Genomic DNA, 27999 nt, shown 5'->3' with positions numbered 1-27999 from the left:
ATTAAAGTGATCAAAAATGCAGATAACATTCCCAGGAGCCCCTCTGACCTATGCTAACATCCTGCTTTTGATCATTTTATACCTCATGCCTTGTTGCGTAATTTCTTTTATTGAAAAGAAAGAATTACAGCAGAATATAGATAGACTGGAGAGTTGGACAGATAAATGGCAGATGGAGTTTAATCCGGGCAAATGCAAGGTGATGCATTTTGGAAGATCAAATTCAAGGGTGAACTATACAGTAAATGGAAAAGCCCTAGGGAAAATTGATGAACAGAGAGATCTGGGTGTTCAGGTCCATTGTTCCCTGAAGGTGACAACGCAGGTCAATAGGGTGGGCAAGAAGGCATATGGCATGCTTTCCTTCATTGGACGGGGTATTGAGTACGAGAGTTGGCAGGTCATGTTGCAGTTGTATAGGACTTTGGTTCGGCCACATTTGGAGTACGGTGTACAGTTCTGGTCGCCACATTACCAAAACGATGTGGGTGCTTTGGAGAGGGTGCAGAGGAGGTTCACCAGGATGTTGCCTGGTATGGAGGGTGCTAGCTATGAAGAGAGGTTGAATAGATTAGGATTATTTTCATTAGAAAGACGGAGATTGAGGGGGGGACTTGATTGAGGTCTACAAAATCATGAGGGGTATAGACAGGGTGGATAGCAAAAAGCTTTTTCCCAGAGTGGAGGCCTCAATTACTAGGGGTCATGAGTTCAAAGTGAGAGGAGAAAAGTTTAAGGGAGATATGCGTGGAAAGTTCTTTACACAGAGGGTGGTGGGTGCCTGGAACGCGTTGCCAGCAGAGGTGGTAGACGCAGACACGTTAGCATATTTTAAGATATATTTGGACAGGTACATGGATGGGCAGGGAGCAAATGGACACAGACCGTTAGAAAATAGATGACAGGTGAGACAGAGGATCTTGATCGGCGCAGGCTTGGAGGGCCGAAGGGCCTGTTCCTGTGCTGTAGGTTTCTTTGTTTCCTTGTTTCTTCTTTGAAAATACCACCTTGCATTTCAGACTGAACTTGAGCATTTTGTGATTCAGTAAAACTTTTCTTAAATGCTCTGTGAAGTGACGGATGAAATCAGGGATAGGCACAGTGAATATCTTGCACAGTCTTGGTAGGCACACAAATCTGTAGCTCAGTGCGGTGAAGTGGACACCCCCTGAATTCAGGTATGTGGACATAAAGACCCACAGTAAAGATTTGGAGATAATTGCTAGGCTATCTGTTCTTGTGATGTTGGTTGAGGTTGAGTGGGGGATGTGAAGAGGGGGAAGTACTGGCCTGGATGTTGCCGAATACTCTTCTTCAAAATCCTAATGTGACTTCATTTTCCATCCACCTGTTTCTCTGATCTGAAAATTGGTTCCTAAGACTGTGCAGCACTCCTCAGAACTGCAGTCGAATGTCCACCTAGATTATAGGTACAGGTCTCTTAGAGTGGTTCTTGTAGAGAACACCTTCTGGTTTGGGCATGGGTATTTCCAACTGTTCCATGATTGCCTGCCTTAGACAATGTCATCTTGCTTCAGAATTGTGTTGGCCCAGCAGTTCATTTTCAGACGTAGGTCAAGTAATATATGTGACTGCCTAATGCATCAGCAGTCTAATGGACTGCATTCATTTTGCTACTGTGGAGTCATAGTAACTAGATTGATGACTCATTGCTGCAAATTGATGACTCATTGAACGTGAGTGTGCATTCAGTCTCTGACTGAGACCATGAGGGGTATTGATTCCGGTGGAACCTTCGTATTGTACCCAAAACGTGGGTACGCAGTTACATCAGTTGCTGTCAGCGTAAATTGCGTGCACAACTGGTAGCCCATGCCAACCGCGATTCCCAAACTCTACTCGTCCCGCTTGCCTACGCTTAGCCCATATCCTTCGAAACCTGTCCTATCCAAGTACTTATCCAAATGTCTTTTAATCATTATAACTTGCATCCAGCATTTCCTCTGGCAGTTCATTCCACACACTAACACACTCTGTAAAAACAAAAGGTTGCTCTTCATGTTCTTTTTAAATCTTTCTCCTCTCAGCTGGAAGACGTTTCTAAGTTTTGAACTCCCCTACTTAAGGTGAATAGCAAAGGTCTTTTCCCTAATCTCTGCCTCTCATGAGTTAATAAATCTCTATAAGTTCATCCTCTCAACCTCCTATGCTCCACTGAAAGAAGTCCCAGCCTACACAGCCTATTTTTATAACTCAAACCCTCCATTCCCAGCAAGGTCTGGTAATTCTTTTCTGAATCGTCTCCAATTTAATAATATCCTTCCAATAACAGGGTGACTAGAACAGCAACAGTACCTCAGAAGAAGCCTGAACAACGTCCTGTACAGCCTCAACATGACATTGCAACCCCCGTACTCAAAGGTCTGAGTAATGAAGGCAAGCATGCAAAATGCCTCATAATAAAAGGATATGAATTAACTTGCCACAACCACTTTCCTTCTTAAATTCCATCAGGGATGGAGCCTCACAGATGGAGCCTTAATCAATAATTGATTCTTTTAGATGTCAGCTGATTCTTTTGTGTTGTGTTGTGTGCGTTCTCTTACAGAGATGATAGTCTATCAATGATACAATCCTGAATATTGTAGGAGAATCTAGACTGTTTTGCTGCTGGCAGTGATAAGAGTGAGAAATAGCTTGATACTTTTGCAACATTCAGTCTGCTGTTTGAAATAGACTAACTTCTCTGCTGAAATAACAAATGAAGGAATAGCATTGAAAGAGCATTGTGCTTTTCTGTTGACTGTGCTGAGACTACAGTATTATCACAGAGCATGAGTGAGGCAAGATAGTATATTGAGCCTCTGCGAAAAAACTTTCCAAATGTGTTACACTTTCTCTACCCTTTCCCAATAGCCCTGCAGATCTTTTCATTTTCAAGCATTTATCCAGCTCTCTTTCGAAAGGTCCTACTGAATCTGCTGTCATTAGCCTTTCGTACTATTATGATCCCTGCTGGTGGTAGTACAGGTCAAGTTATCCCGGAGAAAGAAACTTGGCTTAATAGATTATGTATATTTTTTAGTTGGCTAATATAATAGTTAGACACTTAAGCTTATTCACAGGCAGAAAATGTCCTTCAACATCAATTGTAAGTTTATTACATAAAAGAAAAAATAAACAGACAAAGCTACATGCTTTAGAAGACAATTAGAAAGAGCTTAATACAAACATCAAGTCAAAGCTTTAGCCACCAATCCCAGCACCATCTGTTTCAGCGACTAATTCCTAGAGAAATTTAGAGAGGCTTGGGTCTTCTCTTCTGAAGTCAAAATTAAATTAATTGTCTTAATGTGTTTACTTTACCTGTTCATAAATCCAAAAGTATAAACATTTTATCCATACAAACCACAAAAGGTTCTTACCAGCATTTGACTACAGTTTCTCATCTGCTTGGAATTGATGCCCTTAGATCACTGGCCAAATGACTTTCTGACATGTTTAAAAAATATTCACATAACTGACCAAAATCCATTTGTCTTTAATATTCCAAAAATTAACAAATATATTCAATATCTTTGTCACACCATGATGCATACATATAGTCTATTTTCTTCATGGTAATCTTATCCAAAAGGCTGTATTCAGCTTCTGAGTTAGATGTTTGAGTAAATTTGGAGCGTTCTGTCACTTTCACCATATTCTAGGAAACTTTCCTGTTTACAGTTACTGCTGAATCTGCTTTCATGATTCTTCAAGCATTCCACATTAGAACTTGCTGAATAAATTAACTTCTCAGCATCTCCCTGCTTGATGTTTTTGCCATTTACCTGAACTCTGTATATCCTGGTGGTTGATCTTTTTGCCTTTGGGAGATATTTCTCCTATTTTCTTCATCACACACCTCTTGAATCACAACTTAACCTTCTTCTCTTAACTCCCTTTGTTGTAAAGAGGACAACGACATATACTTATCAAACCATCTTCTCAGGACATGTCAATTTTGGTTACCATTGTAAAGTTTTAAAAAAATGCCACAGCTAGTTTCCAATCCGCAATTTGACAAAACCAAGTAATCTAGTTTTAATGATGCTGGTTAAGGGATAAATATCGGACAGGATCAGAGAGAACCTTTCTGCTGTTCTTAAATGGTGTGGTGGCAAATAAAGCCACAGTTTCATAGCTCTTCCAAAAGGTGGCATCTGCAATAGCGCAGCACTCTGCAGTAGCATCAGCTTGAGCCTGTTTAGTGGAGACTTGAGCCCACAGTCTTTTTGACCCAGCAGTGAAAGAGTGCTCCCTATTGAGTCGCAGCGGGCTACAAGGCTTTTACCCTTTTAGGAAAGTGGCCTGAAGGTGACGCTATCAAGCTATAGTGGATTGGAAGGGTAGAGTGTATGCAGGTTTGAAACAATACTTCAAGCTAGGTCACAACATGCAACAAATGGATGTAGGCTCATGCTAGAGAAAAGCAAAGGTAGGATTTATGCAAACATTTTCTTTTACATAATGATTGATCAACACATGGAATGATTTCTAGGTTGCAACAAAAAAAAATGGGAGTATTGAAGAAACCACTGGGTGTCATAAAGAGACAGAATAGAAATGTTCATATCACCATTGAGATTGAGAGCAGGAGTAGGCCATTCAGCTCTTCAAGCCTGTTCCACCTTTCATTATGACCATGGCTGATCATCTAACTCAGTATCCTGCTGCTCCTGCTTTTCCTCCGTATTCTTTGATTCTTTCAAACCCAAATGCTATGTCAAACTCCTTCTGGAAATCGTACAATGTTTTGGCCTCAACAGCTTTCTGAGGATGCAAATTCCACAGGCTCACCACTCTCTGAATGGAGAACTTTCCCTTCGTCACTATCCCGAACAGCTGGCCCTTTATTCTGCCAGTGGGAACATCCTTAATGCATCTATACTGCTTAGACCTGTTAGAATTTTATAAATTTCTGTGAGATCTCCTCTCATTCTTCTGAACTCCACTGAATATAATCCTAACCAATGCAACCTCCCCTCATACAGCAGTCCTGTCATCCCAGGAATCAGCCTTAAACTAGGGGAGGTGATGGCCTAGTGGTATTATCCCGAGACTAGTAATTAGGAGACCCAGTTAATGTTCTGGGACCTAGGTTTGAATCCCACTGTGGCAGATGCGGAATTTGGATTCAATAAAAATCTGGAATTTAAGTATCTAAGAAAGATCACAAAACCATTGTCAAATATCAGGGGAAAACCCATCTGGTTCACTAATGTCCTTTAGTGAAGGAAACTGCCATCCTTAACTGGAATGGCCTACATATGACATGTGCAATGTGATTGACTCTAACTACTGTCTGGGAGATTGGGGATTGGCAATGAATGCTGGCACCTAGCCAGCGATGCCCACATCTCATGAATGAATTTAAAAAAGTCTTTGTTGCAGTCCCTTAGTAAGAAGGAAATCCATTCTCAAGTAGGGAAATAAAAACTGTTCACAATTTTCCTAATATGGCCTCACCAAAGCTGTCCAATTGCATCAAGGGATCACTGTTCCTGTAAGCAAATGCTCTTTCTAAGAAGGCCAATGTTTGCTTTCTGTACCTCCCTGCTGCACCTGTCATGCTTATCTTCATTGACGGGTGTGCAAGGACACCTGGGTCTTGCAGTACTTTCCCTTCTCTCAATATTTTTTAGAATCCCTACAATGTGGAAACAGGCCATTTGGCCAAACGGTTCCACACCTACCCTCCGAAGAGCACCACATTCTGACCTATTCCCCTACCCTATCCATGAAACCCTGCATTTCTCATGGCTAACCCACCAATCCCTGAACACTATGGTTAGTTTAGCATGGCCAATCCACCTGACTCGCACATCTTTGGATTGTGAGAGGAAAGCCAAGCACCTGGAAAAGTCCCATGCAGATGCAGGGAGAACATGCAGACTCCACATAGACAGTTGCCTAAGGGTGGAATTGAACCTGCGTCCCTGGAGCTGTGTGACAGCAGTGCTAACTACTGAGTCACTGTGCTGCCACCCCAATACTGCCCTCAAATTATGCTATTTACAGCATTCAGGTAATAAGCTGCCCTCCTTTTTTTGCTACCTCACATTTATCCACATTATATTCTCACACTGAAGCATTTCTGCATCCTCCTCACAGCTTATGCTGCCATCCAGCTTTGTATCATCTGCAGTTATGGGGTTGTTACATTCAGTTCTCCAATCCAAATCGTGAATATGTACAGGGAATAGCTGGGATCTTTGAACTGATCCCTGCAGTTCCCACCAGTCAATGCTCGCTATTCAGAAAAAAAGGCCTGTTTATTCTTATTCTTTGTTTCCCATCTTAATACATTATCTCCAGTCCTATGCACTTCAGTTTTATGTGCTGATCTCTTATGTGGAGCTTTTTTGAAAACCTTCTGAGCCCAAGTAAACCACATCCACTGGCTCCCCTCATCAACTGTATTAGTTAGATCTACAAAGAGTTCCACTAGATTTGATGAGCATGATTTCTCTTTTGTAAATCAGTGCTGACTCTGCCCAATCCTGCCACTGTTTTCCAAATGCTCAACTATTAATTCTTTTGTAACTGCATCTTGTATTTTTCACTCTACTAACATCAGGCTGACTGGTCTAAAATTCCCAATTATCTTTGAATCTCCCTTCTTAAATAGAAGGGTTACATTAGCTACCCCCAATTGATAGGAACTGTTCCAGCGTCTAAAGAATCTTGGGAAGATGACAATCAATATATCCACAATGTCTACGACTACTTTTGTAAGTACTCTGAGATGTAGATTATCAGGCCCTGGGGATTTATCAGACTTCAATCCCATCAATTTCCCTAACACCACTTCCCCAATTTGCATGGGTAGCTCTATTTTACTAAACCCTATGTTCCCTAACATTTCTGGTATGTTCTCACTGTCCCCCTCTTGAACACAGAACCAAACAATGTATTTAGTTGGTCAGGCATTTTTTGCTCTCCATTATGAATTCCCCTATTTCTGACTGTAAGGGATTTACATTTGTGTTCAGCAATCTGTTTCTTTTCAAAAAATTGTAGAATCCTTTAGTCACTTCTCATGCAAGCTTACTCTTGTACTCTTTCTTAATCAATTCCTTTGCCCTCCTTTGAGTTCTAAGTTGCTCCTAATCTACCTAACCAACATGACATCCCAACTCCCATACTCAATGCACTGACCAATAAAGGCAAGTGCACCAAGCATCATCTTCACTGTCCTGACTACCTGCAACTTCTCTTTCAAGGAACTATGCACCTGCACCCAAAGATCTCTTTGTTCGACAACACTTCCCAGTACCCTATCATTAAGTCCTGCCCTAATTTGCCTTTCTAAAATGCAACATCTCACATTTATCTAAACTAAACTCCACCTGCCACCGCTCGGCCCATTGGCCCATCTGAGCAAGGTTGCAGTGCAGTTTGAGGTAACTTACTTCGTTGTCCACTATACCACCACGTCATCTCTGAAGAAGAGTCATCTAAATTCGAAATGTTAGCTTGCGGACTTTCCATGAATCCTATCTGACCTGCTGTAATCTCTAAAACCTAACTATTGCGCATGCACGGAACAATAATAGTTACATCTAGGATATGTTTTAAATATTCTAAAATGAGAACAATGAATCTCAGACAGATTAGCCAAATATACAATGAAGCCCTATAATTTAGAAACTCTTTGCAAAAACAGGAAATTAGGCCCTTGGAAAGTTGAGTTCAATTCTGGTCTCCCTGCTAGAGGAAAAATGTTGTTAAACTTGAAAGGGTTCAGAAAAGATTTAAAATGATGTCAGGGTTTGAGAGTTTGAGCTATAGGGAGAGGCCTATTAGACTGTGTCCATTTCCCCTGTAGTGTTAGAGACTCAGGGGTGACCTTATAGAGGTTTATAAAATTGTGAGGGGCATGGATAGGGTGAATAGCCAAAGTTTTTTTGCCCAGGATAAGAGAATCCAAAACTAGAGGGCATAGGTTTAAGGTGAGAGGGGAAAGATTTAAAATAGATTTAGGAGGCAACTTTTTTCACACAGAGGGTTGTGCGTGTGATGGAATGAGCCGCTAGAGGAAGTTGTGGAGGCTGGTGCAATTACAGTAATGAAAAGCTATCTGGATGGGTACTGAACGGGAAGGACGTAGAGAGATATGGGCCAAATGCTGACAAATGGGACAAGATTAATTTTCGATATCTGGTCAGCTTGGATGAGTTGGACTGAAGGGTCTGTTTCCGTGCTGTACAATGTCTATGTCTCAGGTATATTTTTTTCTGACCAATCTGTATGCCCGTCTTTTGGATCTAATACTATTTCTAATTTCTCATGTAAACTGTGGTTTGGCTACCTTTCCTGTTTCAGTTTTGCACCAGGCAGGAATGAACTCTTGTTACAATTCATCCAGGCACTCTTTAAATGTTTTGCTATTGCCTTTCTACTGCCATCCTTTTAAGTCATATCCCCAATTAATTATAGCAAGTTTGCACCTCAGGTAATCTTTCTCACTATTGCATTAGTTTACTGTTTAACCAGCAATGTAACTCCACCACCATTTCCTTCTTTGTCTATCCGACACAAACTCTGAATACCTCTGGATATACTCCTGAATACCTCAGGAATCTGAAACACTCCCTTCTCACCATCTCTTCTATCAAGCACTCATTTAATATATCCTGATGTTTTTCCTCTGCCTTACACACTGGTAGTAATCCTGAGGTCACTGCCTTTTGAGGTCCTACTTTTCAGCTTACTTCCTAAGCCCCTACTTTCTGCTTTTAACAACTCATCTCTTTTCTTAACCTATATTGTCTGTACCAAATGGATTACGATGAGACAAAAGGCCTTATATTGTGATGAATTTTTTCTCCCTGCTCTTGTAATTAAAAACAAGATTCTCTTTTACCTTACAACATTCTCTGAGTAAATTTGAAATGTGACCTTATTTTCTGTTATTATTATGCTCCTGCAGTCTTTAATGGGTTAATAAATCACATGTTCTCTTAAAATTAAAACAGGCACACAATGCTGTCAATGGCTGAGAAGCCTTGCCTGGTTTAAAAAAATTGAATTGATTTCTCCTTGTCTGAAAATGTTAAATTAATTGTTGAACAGCATTGGGTGCAGTTTCTGAAGTGACTTTAATTAGAGTATAATTTTTAATGAGGTAGTGTAAATCATTTGTAATTGCAATTTAATTTATTAAAAAAGAGGACATGGATCCTAACGCAGCCCATGTTTTAATTCCCGACTCTTTGACTGACCTCTGTGTGTGTGCACGCGCGCGCAAGTTATCAGTGGAGCATTTTTGCAATTTAAAGGTTAATTAATGCTAACGGGTCTGCATTTCTGTCTGGACTGGTCACTAATGAGCAAGTGGCAGCTATATTAATGTCTTGTTAATGCCATGATTTTGTCTCTTTATCTTATTGTGCATGCACTCAGGGTTGACCCTGTCCCATATGACACTCCGAAACCAGCAGGCCACACACGATTTGTCTGCGTCTCAGACACACACTCCCGAACAGATGGCATTCAGATGCCGTATGGGGACATACTGCTTCACACGGGTGATTTTACAGAGCTGGGACTCCCCACGGAGGTTAAGAAGTTCAACGATTGGTTAGGTAAGAGTCCTTCTTTTTTCCTCGATCGCTCTTTGTGACCCTAATTAACCTCTGTTGTACAAATGCCATTCACAATTTTGATAATTAAATCAAAGCGTCTAATGACTACAGATTGCTACAGTGGGAACACAGGATGCTACTAACAAAGTTTTTATCTTTCCTTTCCTTTCCCTGTTGCCCTTCCCTCCACCCCAATGAAGTATTCTTCATAAAGATTATCTTATTGTACTCACAAACAGTTGAGAGAGGAGTTAGGGAGGTTGGGGCTGACATAAGGGAGTGACTGAGTGCCACATGCACGTGGGGAGCTGTATCTCAAACATTTATTTTGTACTTACGCTCTGTCCCAAATTATTGAAGATAAAGGGAGGAAAGAAAACGCCCCCCCCTCCCCTTTTCCAGGTTAGATGTTGTTGCATTTAAATGGAGAAACATACTGTCTGATAATATTTTTTCCCTTATCTGAAGAGGCCTGTCCTCCCATGGGATAAAAGACTATTTCTTCTTGAGTTAACATATCAGTTACCCACTTGAAATTGTCTTGAATTGAAGGAGCTTCAGGCCATGCATGTCTGGTTTAAAACCACTGCTCAAGCCAAAAGGAAGACCTCTTTAAAATTCCAAACAGTGTGTGAGAATGAGGTATTGGGTATAGACATTCAGCTGCTTCCATTATTCAATGAGGTCATGGCCAATATGTACCTTAACTGCATCTTCCCGTTTTGGCTGATACCCCTTAATGCTCCTGTTAGTACAAATCATTTGATCATTTGACATAAAATGATTGCTTGGGTTAGCACCTGCTGCTTTTTCCAAAAATCCTTTGGCCCAAGAAGTGTTTCCAAATTTCTTGCCTGAATTTCTGCCCAAGATTCTATGAGTTTGCCTTCATATTCCTTTGCCAGTGGGTTTGAAGATAGTGGGGAAAGGTGGAGACCTCACAAAATCTAATGAGCGGCCTCCCCACCACTTACCCTTCTCACCCCAATGTGTTAGAAATATTTATGGGGCGTGGAACAGAGGTAGTTGAGGCCTGCCTATTTTAGGCCCTTTGAGACCATTAAGCGGCCAGCAAATGATCATTTGTAGTCCTCATCCCACCTCAGCCAGTATTGGTGGGTGTGTCCCTATCCCAGCACTGTTTGTCTCTATCTTGGTAAATTTCTCCATGCCCCATGACCCTCTCCAAGCTCAGTGTTCTTCTGGTATCTTGTGCATTCCATGTTCCTTCACCTCTGCCATTGGTGACCATGCCTTCAGCTACTTGGGCTCTAAGCTCAAGAATGTTCCCACCTGTCCCCTCTCTCTCCTCATTTAAGACGCACTTAAAAACCTATATCTTTCACCCATTGTTTGAAAGCCTATTCCGATGACTTTGATACAGTCACAGATTTGGCTTGCTAGACTCTCCCATAAAGTACTTTTAGGTGTTGCACTGCATTAAAAGTGCTATACCACTGCAAGTTGTTGTTGCTGCTGTTGCCCCAAGGAATGCTTTGCCCCTGACCTGTTGTGCCACTGAACTGATACTTTGCAATGATGCTGCTGTGGTGGTACCAGTCAGTCTCACTGAGAGGGGCAGGGGCCAGGGTGAGGAATGGGAGTGGAAGGGGAGGCTCACTGGATGGAGGGGGTCAGTCCTGACATTGAAATGATACAGAGTGACAAAGAACGAAACAAAGAACAAAGAAAATTACAGCTCAGGAACAGGCCCTTCGGCCCTCCAATCCTGCGTTGATCCAGATCCTCTTGTCTACACCTGTCACCTATTTTCCAACGATCTGTATCCCTTTGCTCCCTGCCCATTCATGTATCTGAGCAGATACATCTTAAATGATGCTATTGTGCCTGCCTCTACTATTCCGCTGGTGACGTGTTCCAGGCACTTACCAGCCTCTGTGTAAGAACTTTCCATGCATATCTCCCTTAAACTTTTACCCTCTCACTTTGAAATTGTGACCCCTAGTAATTGAGTCCCCAACTCTGGGGGCGAAAAGCTTCTTGCTCTCCACCTTGTCTATACCTCTCATGATTTTTTAGACCTCAATCAGGTTTCCCCTCAATCTCTGTCTTTCTAATGTAAATAATTCTAATCTACTCATCCTTTCTTCATAGCTAGCACCCTCCATACTCCTTGACCTGTCCATCTTCCCTGGACTGACCTATCCCCTCCCTACCTCCTCACCTATACTCTCCTCTCTACCTATCTTCTTTTCTCTCCATCTTCGGTCCGCCTCCCCCTCTCTCCCTATTTATTCCAGTTCCCTCTCCCCATCCCCCTCTCTGACGAAGGGTCTAGGCCTGAAACATCAGCTTTTGTGTTCCTGAGATGCTGCTTGGCCGACTGTGTTCATCAAGCTCCACACTTTGTTATCTAACATCCTGGTGAACCTCCTCTGCACCCTCTCCAAAGCATCCACATTTTTTCCTGTAATGAGGCAACCAGAACTGGACACAATACTCCAGATGTGGCCGAACCAGGGTTTTGTATAGCTGGAGCATAATTTCGCGGCTCTTGAACTCACTCTCTCTAATGAAAGCTAACACACCATATGCCTCCTTAACAACTCTATCCACCTGGGTGGCAGCTTCAGGGAACTGTGGACATGAACCCCAAGATCTCTCTGCTCCTCCACACTGCCAAGAATCTTTCCGTTAACCCTGTATTCTGCTTTCAAATTTATCCTTCCAAAATGAACCATCTCACACTTTTCAGGGTTAAACTCCATCTGCCACTTCTCAGCCCAGCTCTGCATCCTATCAATGTCTCGTTGTAACCTAGAACAGCCCTCTGCGCCAACCACAACTCAACCCACCTTTGTATCGTCCGTGAACTTGCTAGTCCACCCTTCCACTCCTTCATCCAAATCATTTGCAAAAATCACAAATGTAAGAGGATCCAGAACTGATCCTTGTGGCATACCACTTGTAACTGAGCGCCATATTGAATATTTCCCGTCCACTGTGGATTTAGTTCCATATTCAATACGATCATGGCTGATTTTCCACTTATTACTCTGATACCTCTTTCTGCTCACACTCTTTGACCTCTTTGCTGCACAAACTATATCTAACGCATTAAAACATTCAATGTTTTGGCCTCAAATGCTTCCAATGGCGAAGAGTTCCGCAGTCTCAGCACGCTCTTGGTGAAGAAATTTCTCCTCATCTCTGTCTTAAATAGTCAGTCCTTAAACTATGTGACCCATGGTTCTGAGCTCTCCGATCATTGGGAACATCCTCTATAGGTTTAACCCGTCTATTCCCATTCGAGTTTAGGCCACTGTTACAGAAGCAACAAATGGTTAATGAAAATCCATAGAATGGAAGCTTACCAAATTCTACCAGTACAGCTAAGCAACAGATGTAACTTCTTGTCTTACTTATAGATAGTTACAGTATAGATCATAGAATCCCTACAGTGTGGAAACAGGCCCTTCGGCCCAACAAGTCCACACCGACCCTCAGAACATCCCACCTAGACCCATCCCCCTATAACCCACCTAATCTACACATCCCTGAACACTACGAACAATTTAGCATGGCTGATCCACCTAGCCAAAACATCTTTGGGCTGTGGGAGGAAACCGGAGCACCCGGAAGGAACTCCCGTAGACACTGGAGAATGTGCAACTCCAACCTCCGGTCCAGTAATGCACTGATATAAGACTGTCATCCCTGTTTATAAATTATTCCATGGTCTTGCCCTCTCCTATCTTTACAACTAAATATAGTCATCAGCTCTCCATGTGCTTAGCTCCAGAATCCCCTCCCAAATCTCTCTTCACTCACTGTAGCTCTGCCCCTTTTTACTCATTAAGATGCTCATTAGAACTGACCTCTTTGACCAAACTTCTGGTCACTTGCTGTCATACTTTGCTTGTCAAATTCTTAGTTAATAACCAGTCCTGTGAGGCATCTTGGGATATTTTACTACATTAAAGCCATCCAGTCATTATAGTTCCCCCTCATCTTTTTGATTCCCATTGGATAATGCACAGTAGGGCTCGGTTTCTCTTCAGTGCCTAGGTACTGTACTATTGGTAAACTGGTCAACAGAGCAGTGCACATTTTTGTAACACGTCCCTCCTACAGTACCTGTTTGTTGTCTGCCTGTGAGCTGATTTATACTCCAGCCCCGATGAGAAAACATCCTCACGCTTCTCTCCTCCCACTTTTAAATATGTAATTGTCTTGCGGGAAGTTCATAGTTCTCAATTTCACCAAATGGAGACCATTATTTTCAAGATTGTTTTAGCAGGCTGCACTCATCAGTTACCTTCCCCCATCCCAGTAAACAAACAGGTAGATTGTTGCTTTGGGTGACTGTGCCCAGTTGTTCTTTTATGCTCATGATCGAAGGCCTTTATTGCACATTCAGTGCCTGTGAGCTAAAAGGCTTTTATGCTGTTAGTGAAACAATGGGAATGCACCAATGAGTGGTGGGTTGTGCAGTGTAGTGTGCTGTTTGCTAATACTGCCATCACTTTTTAAGTGGAGAGCTGCGTTTGTTCTCCTTAAAGAACAATGGAAAACTACTATTCTTGTTGTGATTTCTATTGTCATGTAGCCAGAAGCCCATTGCAGGTTGTGAGAAATTTATGTAGATGGTTGAACATTATACAATAGAAGATATTTGGTAAGAAACCAGTTTCTTCAGTTAAATATTAGTCTTCTCTTCATCCAGGTTATCTGTGAGTACAATTTTGATCAGTGATTGCAAGGTTAGGTAGGCTTCATGTGAATGTTCAATTTATTATTAACAACAACGAGTTGTGATTAGACAATGGAGTTGTCCAACTCCAGTGATTTTGTTGTTTCAGTATCATGTAAAAGAAGCACCTTTCCAATTATTACCTGTCCCAAGTCCCCTGACATTTAGTGAAGTTGGGAATTGGAGGCATGGTGAAGTGTCACTGGGCTGATTATCCAGAGGCCCAGATTACTGCTCTAGGGACTTGGGTTCAAACTCCACCAAGTAGATGGTAAAATTTAAATTCAGTTGAATCTGGAATTAACAGCTAGTTTAATGGCGACTTTATGGGCATAGTCGTTTTTCATGTAACAAAATTAGGTTCACTGATGTCCTTTAGGGAAGGAAATCTATCGGCCTTGCCTGATCTGGCCTACATGTGGCTGCAGGCAAACAGGTATGTGGGTGATTCTTTACTGCCCTCTGAAATGGCCTCACAAGCCGCTCAATTCAGTAGCCGTAACATACGGACAACAGGTATCGGTCTTGTTGGTAACACCCACATCCCATGAAAGAATAAAGAGAAGGTACTTCTGAGATGGAACCATAGCTGTAATGTTGAAGTGCACAGCCAAGCATCAAACTGCAGTGTGATAATGACCAGACAATCTATTCTATGATATTGATTGAGAGATCAGTATTCTGCAGTCTTTGTACAGCCCATTTAAATGATATTTATCTCCTTTATTCTTCCTGCCCCTAGTGCCTAAAAACACATTTTCCAACATCGTATTGCACATGCCAACGTTATGGGCTACTCACTCAACCTGTCTATATCCCTCTGTAGACTGTTTGTGTCATCACCAGTAGTTGCCATCACAACTATATTTGTATTATCCGCAAATTGGTGATAATACATGCATTTGGGTCATCCAAGTCGTTAAAGTATATTGTAAATAATTGTGGCAATAGTACTGGCACTCCATTTGTTACTGGTTTCCACCCTGAAAGTACCCCCTCTGTCCAAACCTCTGCCTTCTATTAGTTAGCCAATACCTTATCCAAGCTCGTATTCTATCCCCAACACTCATCTTATTAAGTAACCCTGTGGTGTTTGATAAGACACCAAATGTTTGGAAATCCAAATATTTCACATCCACTGGTTCATCTTTATCTATCTTCACCTCCTCAATGAGTTGTAATACACTTGTCTGGCATGAAGCCATGTTGTCTCCTTGACTAGATTACGTATTTTCAAATGCTCTGCCAATACATCCTTTATAGTAGATGCCGATATTTTCCCAGTGACAGATATTAAATATCTATCGATATTTTGTCCCCCTCCCTCCTTAAGATATTGACTTGATTAGAATAGAATCCCTACATTGTGGAAACCAGCCATCTCGCCCAAAGGGATCCACACTGATCCTCAGCACAGCATCCCATTCAGATGCATCCCCCTACCCTGCATTTCTGTAGCTAACTTACCTAGACTGCATATCCCTGAACAATATGGGCAATTTAGCCAGTCCACCTAACTTGCTGTGGGAAGAATCAGGAGCACCCGGAGGAAACCCACATAGACATGGAGAGAATGTGCAAACACGACACAGACAGTCACCGGAGGGTGGAATTGAACCCAGGTCCCTGGTGCTGTGAAACAGCAATGCTAACCACTGAGTCACCACACTACCCTTAAATTGTAAATAACCCCACGGCACCATTTTGTAGAAGATTAACGTAAGTTTCCCTAATGCCATGAGCAATATTTATCCCTTGATCAACATGATTGTCTGATCATTATCTCATTGCTGTTTGTGGGAGCTTACTGTGCATCAAATTGACCACCATGTTATCTACATTACCATTAGCGCTTTATGGCTGAAAAGCACTTCCAGACATTTTGCGGTTGTTGAAAATCTCCTAACAAATGCAAGTCTTTGCTTTAAACAACATTTTCCCAGATTCCATTTAACTGCGTGTGGTAAGCCTTTAGTTCTGTGCATACCGTGTGTGTCATGATATGGTGTGATTTTCAACAAAACTTTAGAAGCAGTACTTAAAATATTAAATTATCTGCCTGAAGCCTGTCCTGCACAGAAAATGGAATCACGTATTGACATATTTAAAAATAATGTTCGATTGCACTCAACTGTAGTTTGAACAATCAACCTTGAGAGTGGCAAATGTAATTTATTTGCAATAATTGTATTTTGCTTTCTGACTGCTCAATATACAGTAAGCCGATTTCAACCTTCCATTTCTTTTTGATTAGTGAAAAAGTGCCACTTAAATTGATCTGTGATGCACACAGGGGATATTCCAGAATTTCAAAAACTGAGGAATGGCTTTTATTATTAAATTGTTGAGGATTATGCCAACCTCTGCTATAGTTTCAGGCTACCCTAGTATCTCACAAAAAGAAGTTAAGTCTATAACTTGTTTATTAAGGGAAAGTATTAAGGTTTTTTTTAATAGTGTTTGGCCTTTAAGCGTCTGAGAGTGTAATACACTGTTTGTCGTCAAATTCTTAACCCATTCACTTAGGGAAACTGTAGAAAGTGATATTTTTCCTGCTTGTTCCAGATACAAAGAGAAATCCTCCTGACTGTAAAAGAGAATTGCCTCAGAATGAGATTATTAGTCACAAAGCAACAGAAGAAGGCCATTCAGCCCCTTCAACCTGCTCTGTCATGCAATTAGATCATGTCTGATCTATATCTTTATTCCAATTGCCTGCCTTTGTTCTGTAATATTTAATACCCTTTACTAACAATAATCTATTGACATCTCAGTCTTGAAGTTATCATTTTGGGGAATTCATTTCCCAATTTCCATTGCTTTTGGAGTGAGGAGCTGTTTTCTGACCACACCTATCCCTATACTTTAAGCAATATGGTTCCTCCTTTCATATTCTTTCCCCACCAGACGAAATATCCATGCTATCAACTCTTTTAGTCATCTTTAATCACTTCAGAGGTATCATCCCTTAATCTTCTAGACATGAGGCAATCCAAACCAAGTGCATGTAACCTGATTTTGTAATTTAATCCCATTAGCCCTTGTGTAATTCTGCTGGATCTACTCTCCACTCCCTCCAAGGCCAGTATATGCTTCCCAAGATGTGGCGCCCAGAACTGAACGCAGTTATTCCAGATAGGGTCCAACCAGATATTCGTGTGTCTATAGTATATCTTTCATCCCTTATATTTAAGGCCTGTTGAAATAAAGGAATTAGATTTTTAAAATTGCTGTTTATTTTAATTCTCAGTATATTTTGAGGTTCCATTTTATCTGATCTTGACACAGGGCACTTTTCTCAGCCAAGGAGGATTCATTGATAATTCTGGATTATATTTATCAGGGTTTATAGGTATTCAGATTACACAAGTGAGCTTCCTCAGTCCTGAGCTTTTTTACTTTTGAAATTTGTTTTTCAAAACTTCCTGCTGCTTCTTGCTCTGTTGGTGGGTTCAGGGCGACTGCAGCTGCCTTGCTACAATAGGTAGATTGAGCTGCTATCAGTATGGTAGTATAATAGTCATGATATCTGGCTAGTAGTTGATGGATTGCTGACTGTGTCCCATATTTTAAATTATATAAATCTGGCTATTGCATTCGGAATGATGAAATGTCCAGATACCATGATACTCCAAAGAGACCTTGGCACCCAGATACACAGATCATTAAAAAGTCACACACATAAGAGAATAGCCAAAAAGGTTAATGGAATGCTGGCCCTTGTCTAGAATACAAAGGAACAGAAATCATGCTTGAGTTGTACGATGCCTTGATTACATCAAACCTTAAGTACTCTGAACGATTCTGTGTGCCATGCCTGAGGCAGGATATAGTAGTCTTGGTAGCGCAGCATAGATTTACTCTTTACCTACAAAAGGATGTACTTGCCATTAGAGGAAGTGTAGCACAAAGACTGATCCCTGGGACAACAGATTTGTTCTCTGGGGAGAGATAGGGTTGACTGGCCTGTATTCACTAGAGTTTCAAGGAATGAGTGGGATCTGATTAAAATATATAAAATTATACAAGGTCAAGACAGACTGAATGTATGATGAAATTTCCCCACTGGCCTGGGGTGTCCAGAACAAGGAGCCTCAGTCTCAGGGTAGGTAGTAGGCTATTGAGGCAGATTTGATTGGTGGCCAAATGACCTAATTTTGCACCTGTGTTCTTTGTGAATAATGCTTGGACTCCAAAGGTTACATTATACAACCTATCGTTGTATTTCTTGGAATTTAGAAAGTAGGTGTGATTTGCCTGAGGTTCTGAAGATGCTAAGGGAAGCAGAAAGGGCAGCTAGAGTGAAGCTATTTCTGCTTGTTGGAAATTCTACAACTGGGGGACTTAAACAAGAGACAGACCTTAACAGGAGCGAAATTAGGAAATACTTCAATAGACAAAGGCTGCTAGAAGTTTGAAATTCTCTTCAGCAAACTGCTTAGCGTTCTAGGCCACTTGTTAATTTTAAAGAGAAATATTACAAGTTTTTTTTTGTTAATCAAAGGTATTCAAGGTGAAACAAAAAGTAGAAATTGCTGGAAAATCTCAGGAGGTCTGGTAGCATCTGTGGAGAGAAATCAGAGTTAATGTTTCAGGTCCAGTGACCCGTTTTCAGAAGAAATCAATGTTCCATTCCATCTGGTCTTCCTGAGTGGATACAGGCAACATTTCTGCAAGCTCCTCCAGCTCTCTGAGATCTTCCGCAGCACCTTCAAATCTGGCATCCCGTGCACCTTTAATTCTGCCAGACACTGCCGCAGATGTGGAATTCCCACTCTGTTCATCACAGATCGTGAACAGATTTGCAGTCAGGAGTCGTGCCTGTTTATCTGATGTTTCTCTCTTCACCATTTTCACAGAGATATTATTTTGTTTGAGATAAGCATTCAGAAAGACCTTACATTTCTATCGTGCCATTTCGAATCTCGGACTGTCTCAAAACTGCCTTTTGAGTATAGTCACTGCCACGAGAAAGGTAAACTTGACAACCAATATGTCGGCAGCAAGAATTCACATACAATAACGCATTAAATGATAAATCATTTGTTTTAGGTGAAAGATAAATGAAGTTACTAAATACTTCTGGACAGAAAAGCTTGTTGATGTTTGGAATTCTCTTCTGTAAACCCTAGTTGGTGCTTGATCAACTGTTATTTTTTTATAATTGAGAATGATTGATAGATTTTTGTTTACCAGTTATTCAAGGATGTGGGGAGAGGGTCAGCATGTGGAGTTAGGTCACAGATCGGAATGATCTCATTAAATGGGATATCAGACTCCTGGGAGCATAAATGACCACCTCCTCTTGTTTGTATCAGTAAAAGGTTAACCTCTCTTGCCCATAACCCAATGCCTTGCAAACGTTGCTATTTTAAACTTTTTTTTGAATCTGCCTCAATCACACTTTCAGTGGAGGTTTGTCACTGTGTCAAACTTAGCCTGCTAATGCTTTAAAATGAGGTTTCATCTGGTGAAAGGAGAAGATCCCACGGCACTATTCTGGTGAGCAGGGATGATTCCTCTGTTGTCCTGGCCGACATGGATCACTGGGCCAACAACACCAGATTATATCATCATTTTGTGTTATTACTGCTTGCGGACTGTGGCTGTGCACAAATTGGCTTCCTGTATTATAGCAGGGATTGCAATTTAAAAGTACTTCATTGGCTGTGAAACGGCTGCAACATACTGAGGACATGAAAGAGATACTTTTTTTTTGGTTAGAACTCAACACCTACAACATAGGGCAGACTGTACTGACCATGCTCCAGCATCAGGCATATTTCACATGTTCTGACTTGGCCATTCTGCTTGTTTGCACTGGCTCGGCTGAAAATATCCTTGTGGAAACTCCTTAAAAAAATTGATAAGCGTTACAAATAATTCTACATTTTGTCATTCATTGAACTGCAGAAAGGCTGCAGCAAACCGTATTGAGTTGATGTGAAATTCTCATGTAACAATGCAATTCTGTCTTTTCTATATTGCATTAGTGAGCCTGCAGATATACCGTTACTTGATTTAGGAATTCCCCGACCAACAATTCTGAAGGTGTCCAGATTCAAGCTTCCAGTTTCTCTGGCTAGGGATTCATTTAAAGAGATTTTTTTTAAATAATTCAGTGCAAAACACTGAGCAATTTGAAGCAGCTGAAGTGCTAGCTAGTGAACCCGGAGAAATGAGAGACATACAGTGGCTTCTTCGAGCAAAGGCAGAAACTTCATATAGAAGTCTGCTCTCTAACTGTGCTTGTGGACAAGGCTTGTTAGGTAATCTTTAAACTGGGACAAAAGTAGAGAAGGACCGGGAACTTACAAGCAATGAATAGCCCAGCATGCGTCCAGGATGTTGCAAAGCCTTTGAAGTCAACTTAATCACTTTACAACTTTCCTCACAAGATATAGTTTCCAAATCCCGTAAACTTCTCCACCTTTTGACCGCCAATCCCTTAAAATAGCCTTTAAAATTTACCACTTTGACCAGCACCTTTCCCAGCATCTCCTGACATGACTCAGTGTATTTTGTGTGATGAGCACTGGTCATTTGTTTTACTGTGTTCAAGGTGAGCTTGTGGTGGTTGTTGTCTTGGTTAACGCAATTGGTTAGATGGCTGTTTTGCTGTGTAGAGTAATGCCACCCCTGGGGTTCAACTCCTGCACCTGCTGATGTTTCTGTAGGACTTTGTTCTTAATCTCTCCCTTCAACTGAAGTATGACAACCCTCAATTTAAACCACTGCCACTTGCCTGTCTCTAATGAGAGGGCAGCGCTCTCCTTACTCAGTACCCAGCCTGAGATGGCCTGCGCTCTAGTTGGTTCCTCCATGTATTAGTCAAGAAAACCATCCATAAACAGTCTAGGGAATTCCTCCTCTACAGCATTATACAATATAATTGGGATTGTGGAGACATAGCTGCAGGGGACCAGGGATGAGAATGAATGTCCCAAGACATTCAGTATTTAGGAAGGACAGGCAAAAGGAGAAAGGTGGTGGAGTGGCATTGCCGGTTAAAGAGTAAATTAACAGGATAGTGAGAAAGAATATTAGCTCTGATAATGTGGAGTCTGTATAGGTAGAGCTGAGAAATACCATGAGGCAAAAAATATTAGTGAGTGTCATATATAGACCCACAAACTGCAGTGGTAATATTGGGAATGGCATTAAATGCGAAATTAGAGATGCATGTGATAAGGGAATATCGATGATCATAAGTGACACTAATCTGTACATAGATTGGTCATATCAAATCAGCCACAATGCCATAGACGGATGGTTTTCTTGACCATTATGTGGAGGAACCAATTAGAGACCAGGCCATCTTTGAATGGGAAAAGTGTAATAAGAAGGGAATCATTGCTCATCTAGCTGTGCGAGACCCGTCGGGGATAAGCAACCATAATATGATAGAATTTTTATATCAAGACAGAGGGTGGGGTGGGAGATTAGAGTGATGAATCTTAATAAAGGAAGCTATGAAGATATGAGGTGTGAGTTGGCCTTGATAGATTAGGAAGAGTTACTTAAAGGGATGACAGTGGATAAGCAATGGCAAACATTCTAGGAATGTTTGGGGGAACTGAAACAACTGTTTATTCCTGTCTGTCGCAAAAGCAAAATGGGTAAGAGGAAATTAGAGACAGTATCTGACCCAAGGAAGAAGTATACACATTGGCCAAGAAAAATAATACATCTGAGGTTCGGGACTCGGTTAAACTTCAGCAAAGAAGGACAAAGGAATTGATTATGAAGGGAAAAATACAGTACCAAAGTAAGCTTGCAGGGAACATAAAGATTGACACGAAAAGTTTCTGTAGGTATGTGAAGAGAAAGAGATTGGTGAAGACCAGTACGTCCCCTACATTCAGAAATGGGGGAATGTATAATAGGGGGATAAAGAAATGGCTGAGCAACTGAACATGTACTTTGGTTCTGTCTGGACAAAAGAGGGCACAAATCAGATACCAGAAATGTTGGAGAATGCAAGATTTAGTAAGAGGAAAGAATTGAGGGAGGTCAGTATTAGTGGAGGAGTAGTGCTGGGAAAATTGATGGGATTGAAGGCAGATAAATCCCTAGCACCTGATAATCTACGTCCCAGAGAACTGAACAAAGTGGCTACAGAAATGGTGGATGCATTGGTGGTCAGTTTTCCAGGATTCTATAGACTCTGGAACAGTCCCTGCATATTAGAGAGTACTAATGTCACTCCAGTATTCCAAAAAGGAGATAGAGAGAAAACAGGGAATTATAGACCAAAAGTCTAACATTGGTGGTGGGCAAAATTCTAGAATCCAATATCAAGAACGTTACAGCGGAGCATTTAGAAAGCAGTGACAGAATCAGCGTGGATTTATGAAAGGGGAATCATGCTTGACAAATCTGTTGGAATTCTATGAAGATGTAACTAGAAGAGTTGACGGGGGGAGCCAGTTGATGTGGTATACTTGCACTTTTAGAAAGTATTCAACAAAGTCCCACATAACAGATATTTCTGCAAGATTAAAGTGCATAAGATTTCGGGAAGTATATTGAGATGGTTAGAAAACTGGTTGGCAGAGAGGAAACAAAGAGTAGGAATTCATGGGTTCTTTTCAAATTGGCAGGAAGCAACTAGTGGGATGCCTCAGGGATTGTACTATCATCAGATACAAAGGTTGAAACCCCTGAAATTTCTAAATTGTTTCCTCTATTTGCAGACTGCACAACAGGCAGGCATCACCTACATATTTAAACCCAGCCATTCAGGATTGCTGTCAGGATGCACACGCTCATGCAAGCAGTTGTGGCATTCTGAACCTCTCTACCAGTCGTTGAAGCTTGGGGTCAATTGGAAACGTGACAAGTGGAATAAGTAAATTTTTGCTGGTTAAAAACAGTGAAATCATTAAAAACTGTGGATGCTACAAAGCAGGCAGTGCTGGAGAAACCCAGTAGGTCTGGCAGCATCCATGGAGAAAGAAACACAGTTAACACTTTGAGTTAAATTGGGCTGCTGAGTTTTTGCAGAATTTTCGGCATCTGGTTGTAGTATTAAAATCATGGCAGTAGATTAGATTAAATTACAGATCAACCGTGAACAAACAGAATGGCAGAACAGATTTGAGGGGCTGAATGGTCACTTCCTTTACTTGTGTTAATTTTGGAGTAGTTGTAGACATTGCTGTTCACTGCCAATTGCATCCACGAAAACTAGAGTGAAATAAAGGATTGCAGTCTCTGTGCTCAAAGGATGCACCCCACGTACCTTTCCTAAACTTGTTTGTGCTTCATTGCATAGGACTGGACCCCTGTTGTCCTGAATGAGCACTTGTGCTACTGGAGGCCCCTTCTGAAACCTAAGTGCTCTTGTCTGTAAAGGATGATGGTATCACTAGAAATGTTTTCATTGGCAGAGGTTCAAACTTAATATTGTTTCAGTCTGTGGGTTGCATAATCTCAATGGAAAGGTTGCCCTTTGCTACCTTCTAAGTAATTAAACTGTTTCTTGGTAGCTGTGTTTTAGTGTACGAGCCAAGATTTTGAATGAAGGGCAGTCATAGGAAATTTTGATCTGAATTTTCAGAGATTAGATTTACTTAAAAAAAAGTAGACAAACTCTGGAATGACAGTGCAACACCTTCCTTACAGAGATGAAGCATGAATGCTCCAGGGTGCTCTGCTCCATTAAATCTGGAAGGCTGCTTTTCTGAATGCGTTATCCTGGCACTGAGCAGAGGCAGGCATCAGAAAATTGCTTCCCCTCCCATTTGTGGGAGGGAGGCTGTAGGAGGAGTGCACTGTCCTGAGACTTTCCAGTGGGCAGGGAATGGCGAGTTCAAAACATTAGCCTCCGTTAGACTGCAGCAGTCACTTCAACCTTCATGAAATCTGGCACTTTCAAAGTTTGCTGAGCCTACATGAAGCATTGGTTCGGCCACACCTAGGGCAATGCATCCATCTGATTACCAGAGTGGAGTTGAGAGGATACAGAGGAGATCAACCAGAATGGTTCCAAAGGTGATGGAATTTAGCTTTAAGTTTAGGTGGGAGAAATTGGCATTGCTCTTGTTGAAGCAAAGGAGTTGGAAGGGAGATCTGCTGGAGATATTTATGTTTAGTTTATGACAGGTTTAAAACATAACATAAGAAATAGGAGCAGATGCAGACCATCTGGCCTGTCACGCCTGATTCACCATTCAGTAAGATCCTGGCTGATCTTTTTGAGACTGAGCTCCACTTACTGTTTCTGAAGAAGGGTCTAGGCCCGAAACATCACCTTTCCTGCTCCCCTGATGTTGCTTTGGCCTGCTGTGTTCATCCAGCTCTACACCTTGTTATCTCAGATCCTCCAGCATCTGCAGTTCCTCTGAAACAGTTTTAACCCCACAGTGAAGTCTCTTCCAAGGATGCCTTCCCTGAAGAAGTTATCCTCTGGAAAAACATCAGTGGATCTCTCTCCCACTGAGACTCTCTCGTAATCTCATCAGCCTTGAAACTGCTCTACCACATCCTGAAGCAAACCAGGTACTACAACCATATTACCTTTCTTAATACCTGCCTACGGAATCAGATGACCCCCGATGGACTGCAGTCCACATTTAGGCCTTCCCAGTTTGGCCCCAACCGTGACAATGTCTACGTTCAGAACATTGAGATCCTACGAAAATGTTTCTCCCTGCGACTCCTGAAATACACACTCTCAGCAATGCGCCGGCATCTCCTGGCACCAATCAAACCTACCCCAGCTCAGAGCCTCCCGCTCCCAGACCTGCAAAGGACCTCTCCTGTTTTTTATTTTTCGTAGGATCCACAACCTGAACTCACAATTCTACTCCGCTTTATTGGACACTAAAAACTGTAAGTGCAGAAAACGTACTGGTGCCTGCCACCCAAAATCAGCTTCCTCCACCCTGCAAATCCCCAGCCCTACCCAGGACCTTCCCCACAATGTGCCCGCCACCATTGGCCATGTGGCCACTTTCCGAGCACCCACAAATGATGTCACATCCTCCGCCGCCAGGTACACCACTTCCAGGACAGCGAACGCCATCGGCACTGCTGCTGATTCCACCGCCTCCATTTCCGATGCCAACACCACAGACACTGAGGACTCACCTGCTGACGCCGGTACTGCCGCTGTCTACCCCGCTCCACCCACCGCCGACGCCAACGCAACTCTGCCCACCACCGACACCGACGCAACTCCGCCCAACACCGATGCCGACGTCGCTCCACCCATCGCCTCCACAGCCAGTAGCTCCAGAGGAGCATTTCCGAAGAAGGGTCTAGGCCCAAAATGTCAGCTTTCCTGCTCCTCTGATGCGGCTTGGCCTGCTGTGTTCGTCCACCTCTACACTTTGGTATCTCCACTTACCTGCCCGTTCACCATGATCCTTAATTCCTTTATTGTTCAAAAATCCATCTATTTTTGCCTTAAAAACATTCAGCTAGGTAGCTTCAACTGCTTCACTGTGCAGGGAATTCCAGATTCACAAACCTTTGGAAGAAGTTCCTCTCAACTCAGTCCTACATCTGCTCCCCCTTATTTTGAAGCTACGCCTCCTAGTTCTAGTTTCACCCACCAATGGAAACAACCTTACTGCTTCTATCTTATATTCCCTTCTTAATTTTACATGATTCTATAAGATTCCGTTTCTCCCCCCCCCCCCCCCCCACCCATTCCAATTAGTATCATCCCAGTCTAGTCCTTCTAAGCCAACCCTCTCAATTCCAGAATCAACTTAGTGAAACTCCTGTGCACCCCCTCCAGTGCTAGTACACCCTTTCTCAAGTAAGGAGACCAAAACTATACACAGTACTCCAGGTGTGACCTCACCCTATACAGCTGCAGCATAACCACCCTGTTTTTAAACTCCATCCGAAAAGCAATGAAGGACACAATTCCATTTGCCTTCGTAATGATCTGCTGCACCCACCAACCAACCCTTTGTGATTAATGCACGAGGACACCCAGGTCCCTCTGCACAGCAGCGTGCTGCAGCTTTAAATAGTAGTCCATTTTGTTGTTATTCCTGCCAAAATGGATGACATCTCATTTCCCAACATTGTACTCCTTCTGCCAGACCCTTGCTCTCTCACTTAACCTAGATAAGATGAACAAAGAGGAGCTGTTTCCCTTATTTATGGTAGAAGGACTCGGGGATGTAGATTTAAGGTGTTGGGCAAAGTATGGCAGGAATGTGAGGAAGAACGCTTTTTACTCGGGGAATGGTAATACCTTGGAACTTAACATTATGAGGCTGCTGGAGGCTGAGATGATTGATGATTGTGAGGAAACTGGGTGGCAGTTTGAGTAAATTAAACTTGTAGAGCTACAAATTGGGGGAATAGGGTTGACAGGATTACTCCACAGTATGGGCGCAATGGGCCAAATGGCCATCCTTCTGTCCCATTATGTCGATTGGATGGCGTTTTTTTTTCGGAAATACTTAACCATCCACAGCTTGAATGACTTACATCATTGGCCAGAGGGTTGCAATGCTCCAAAATATTGGGTTTTCAGAGTCTATTGATCAATTACTCTGTATTGAGGTCAGGATGGTTGAAGGAAATTGAATGTCTCGCGATCACTTTGGGATTTGTCCTGCCTGCGCTTGGATACCAATTGGACTTAAAGTCCATGTTAAAGGGACGGTTAATCAGTGGTATTCAATTTTCACTGTCAGCATTGGACACAGATTCTCCAAGTGAATATAGGAATGGGAGTAGGCCATGTGGCCCCTCAAGCATGTTCCACCAATCAACTAGATCACAATTGATTTTCTACCTCTACACCATTATCCAGTGATATCCCCCTATCTTTAATATCTAGCAATCTGTCAATCTTAGTCTCGAATATCCTCAATCATATGAAGAGTAGGCTGATAGGAAGTGGTATGTTCCAGTGCTGCACTGTCAGTGATAACCTTGCGGACAAGATGGTAAAGACCCCATGGTGTAATTTCAGTGAAGAATAGGAGAGTTCACCGTCGTGCCCTGCCTACTATATATTTCTCGACCAACATCATTTCAAACACTGGGAACATTCAGCAGTCAGGCAGAGTCTGTGGTGAGAGTTACTATTTCTGCTTGTTGACCTCTCTCACTTGAACATGGATTAACTGGTCATTATCACTATATTGTTTATTATGGGAGATTGCTATTTCATAAAACTGAACAGTGACTAGACTTCAAAAATAATTCATCAGCTGGAGAATGCCTCAAAATATTATGAGTTCATGAAACGCACAAGATAATGAGAGGCATAAATAGAGTTGATAGCCAGAGACTATTTCCCAGGGCAGAAAAGGCTAACACGAGGGGTCATAGTTTTAAGCTGGTTGGAGGAAAGTATAGAGGGGATGTCAGAGGCGGGTTCTTTACACAGAGAGTTGTGGGAGCATGGAATGCATTGCCAGCAGCAGTTGTGGAAGCAAGGTCATTGGGGTCATTTAAGAGACTGCTGGACATGCATATGGTCACAGAAATTTGAGGGTGCATACATGAGGATCAATGGTCAGCACAACATTGTGGGCTGAAGGGCCTGTTCTGTGCTGTACTGTTCTATGTTCTATAAATGCTTTCTAAGTCACATACTCTTGATACAAACACATTTTCTGATTTCTTTCTATCCTTCTTGTCTCTTGCTCATGTAAGATGGCATCTAAAAAAGTATTGAGCTTGGCAGAGTAGGTGGCACTTCGATTGGTAGTCTTG

General features: G+C 42.0%; 1 protein-coding gene across 7 annotated transcripts in view; it reads left to right on the top strand.

Annotated features, from left to right (window-relative positions):
* The window catches only part of mpped2a (metallophosphoesterase domain containing 2a), a 206388-nt gene that overhangs the window by 24902 nt on the left and 153487 nt on the right, over positions 1-27999 (top strand). For all 7 annotated transcript variants that reach the window (XM_048545581.2, XM_059652114.1, XM_048545582.2 and 4 more), the window contains exon 3: positions 9409-9590. In XM_048545581.2, coding sequence (XP_048401538.2) covers positions 9409-9590 — 182 coding nt within the window. The remainder of the gene's footprint in view (positions 1-9408; positions 9591-27999) is intronic.

This window comes from Stegostoma tigrinum, chromosome 17 (genome assembly GCF_030684315.1).
Source record: "Stegostoma tigrinum isolate sSteTig4 chromosome 17, sSteTig4.hap1, whole genome shotgun sequence".
NCBI classification, from domain to species: domain Eukaryota; kingdom Metazoa; phylum Chordata; class Chondrichthyes; order Orectolobiformes; family Stegostomatidae; genus Stegostoma; species Stegostoma tigrinum.
The sequence above is the reverse complement of the archived record's forward strand: the minus strand, read 5'-3'. Positions and strand labels throughout refer to the sequence as shown.